This window comes from Cinclus cinclus, chromosome 1, assembly GCF_963662255.1.
Source record: "Cinclus cinclus chromosome 1, bCinCin1.1, whole genome shotgun sequence".
Taxonomy (NCBI): Eukaryota; Metazoa; Chordata; class Aves; order Passeriformes; family Cinclidae; genus Cinclus; species Cinclus cinclus.
Window position 1 is genome coordinate 151,863,277 of NC_085046.1, and position 2,832 is coordinate 151,866,108.

The window sequence follows — 2,832 nt, forward strand, 5'->3', positions numbered from 1 at the left end:
CCTGGCCAGCAGTGCCTCCCTTCCCCCTGGGCTGACCCCACTCCCCTCCCCAGTCCTTCACCGAGGAATCCTCCTCGAGTCACCTCTCTTATAAACGAGAAACACAAATTCTCAATATTTGGCAAAATTTAGATTGCTTTATTTGATACAGACAAAGCAAGCAGCACTGGGGAACGTGGGGGTTCTCCCCTCACTCCACACTCCCCTGAACCTTGGTTTGCAGCCTCTTCTTACAGGATGGTGCCTTTTTGTAATTTTTAATTTTTTGCCAGGTGAACAGTGGTGGTCGAATAAACATCTGTAAAGTCCCTGGGTGATTATCAATCTCATAGACAACCATCTGGTCTTGGTAGAAATAAATCAGCAAAAGTCGGGAAGTCTGGTCTTTGTAGATAGGCAGCATTGATCAAACGAAGTCAGGAGCTCTGATGTGGTAAAATCTATCGGACTGTCGGAAAGTCTGATTTTGGAAACTGGTAGTGGATGCAACTTATTTAGAAAACAAAATGTTCATAACAGGGGGATTGAAAACAGAATGATTTAATGATATGTTTTCCTCTCTCTAATGTCTGTGCTTCACTTCAGACCTTCCTACTCTGGTTTATACAAACCCCAATGCTCTTATGATTGACTTGAATCTTTTATCAATTATCACACCTCTGTGTCCCCTCAGTGTCCCCCTGTGTCACCCTCAGTGTCCCCCTGTGTCACCACCAGTGTCCCCTTTGTGTCCCCCAGTGTCCACTCTGGTCCCTGTGGCCTCTCTCCTCCATGGCCCTCCTGGCTCTCCCCCTGGCGCTGCTGGCAATGACCGTGGCCACCACAGCCGTCGAGGAAAAGCCCCTGGACATGGCCCCGAACTCCTTTGATGACCAGTACCAGGGCTGTGGCCCTGCCATGAATAAGGCATTGCCGGCCCTGAACTGCTCCGAATTCCTGAAGAATTCTCTGTTTGCCCAGGTCTGGCCTAGAGCCGTGACTGAGTGGCAGTGTCGGGGGTCCCCACTGTCCCCTCTGTCATCCTCAGCCCAGGCCATCGCCCTCATGGCCTACACCATGGATGATCTGTACAGGGACTTCAACAAGAATGTGAGTGTGGCTGGGCACTCCCGCCAGCAATACCGCGACAAGTTCCACTTCAAAACTCTGCATTTCCTGCTGACTGGGGCTGTGCAACGGCTGCGGGATGCTCAGGGGAAGAAATGTCGCTGGGTGTTCCGAGGGGTGAAAAAGTACAAGTACAAGGCAAAGGTTGGAGACATCGTACGGTTCGGTCAATTCACATCATCATCGATTTGTAAAAATGTCATCAAAAATTTCGGGAACACCACAGTGTTCAAGGTGCAGACGTGTCACGGTGCGTACATCAAGGAGTTCTCCAAATATCCCAATGAGGAGGAGGTGCTGATCCCACCCTTCGAGAAATTCAGGGTCACTAAAGTCAGCGACAACGGGGATAACGTGCAGATCAAACTCAACTCCGTCGGGACCTACAGCAAATACAACTGCGAGTGGCTGAGAGGTGGGGACAGCCTGGGGCCATGGGGACACCCACTGGGGCCATGGGGACACCCATGATGAGGCCTAGGGGACAATGACACTCCCTGGGGATGGGGGACAGGGACAGGGACAGCCACAGAGTGTGTGTGTGAACAAGGACACCCTTGGGTGCTGGGGACACCAAGTCTGGGGACAGGAATGACCATGACAGGGTACAGGGATGGGGAACCCCAAATGTGGGAGGGGAGGAGGAAAGGGACAGGGACATGGAGAGGGCCAGGGCCAGGGACAAGGACACCCCCGTTCCAAGCCTGTCCTTTCTCTGCAGGGTCCAGTCACTGCACTGGGGACAGGCCCTGTGTGCTGGATGTGGAAGTGCCAGGACCCCTCCATGGCAACCCCTGACCCCCCAGCACTGCCTGTCTCCCCCCATGGCCCTCCCTGTCACCTTGACCTCGGTCACCCCTAAGCCCACCATTCCCCCTGACCTCCCTGGCCCCCTCACGCTCCCATGTCCCTGGGGGGCCCATGGTCCCCCTGACTCCCCTCTTTGTCCCCCAGGTGGAAGCGTCCCCAGGGCCGCCTGCCCCCTTTGAGGACTCCTCTTGGCCACCACAGCCCTGGCACTGGCCACCGGCATCCTCGGAGCCACCAAGCCACCAAGGTCACTGAGGTCAGCAAAGTCACTGTGGCCACCACGATCACCAAGACCACCAGGAACTCCAGGAAACAAAGTCACCAAGGCCACCACAGCCACCACTTCCACCATGGCCACCTTGGCCTCTGTGGCCTCCATGAGGTCACTGTGGCCACCACTGGCACTGTGGCCATTGTGGCCACCACAGCCACTCTGTTCACCATGGTCACTATTATCACCAAGGCCACTGTGACCACCATGCTCACCAAGACTCCCTGAGCCACAAGGCTTCCACATCCACCGTGGCCACAGTGCCACAAGGCCATGGTGCAAAACAGTTCTACTAAATAATTCCATCAAATCTATTGTGTGAAAACAATTCCTTTAAAAGCTTCTATCAAAACAATTCCATTAAAATCTTCTATCAAAAAAATTTTATTCAAATATTGTATCAAATCAATTGCATCAAAAAATTTCATTATTTTTTTCTATCAAACAATTCCATTAAATCATTCCACCAAAACATTCCATTTAATAATTGTATCAAAGCTTTTCTATTAAATAATTCTATCAAAACAATTCCATTAAATTATTCTATCAAAACAATTCCATTAAATAACTGTGTCAAAGCCAGCAATGAGAGACAATTCCCAAGCAGGGCTCGATGTGGCTCCCTGTGGAGGGCGCTCAGCCCT

General features: G+C 51.7%; 1 protein-coding gene across 1 annotated transcript; it reads left to right on the plus strand.

Moving 5' to 3' along the window:
• Positions 1–771: 771 nt before the first annotated feature.
• On the plus strand, positions 772–2,096 carry LOC134058135 (erythroblast NAD(P)(+)--arginine ADP-ribosyltransferase-like). The gene is made up of 3 exons (XM_062515238.1): positions 772–1,522; positions 1,829–1,870; positions 2,059–2,096. Exons 1-3 carry the CDS (start codon positions 772–774, stop codon positions 2,094–2,096), a joined length of 831 nt encoding a protein of 276 aa, XP_062371222.1.
• The last annotated feature ends 736 nt before the right edge of the window (positions 2,097–2,832 follow it).

Bases quoted from the DNA above. Each gene is read 5' to 3' on its own strand.
- LOC134058135 (XM_062515238.1), top strand. From the start codon at position 772: ATGGCCCTCCTGGCTCTCCCCCTGGCGCTGCTGGCAATGACCGTGGCC. The intron at 1,523-1,828 runs GTGGGGACAGCC...CTTTCTCTGCAG, and splicing joins CAACTGCGAGTGGCTGAGAG to GGTCCAGTCACTGCACTGGG. The intron at 1,871-2,058 runs TGGAAGTGCCAG...CTCTTTGTCCCC, and splicing joins CAGGCCCTGTGTGCTGGATG to CAGGTGGAAGCGTCCCCAGG.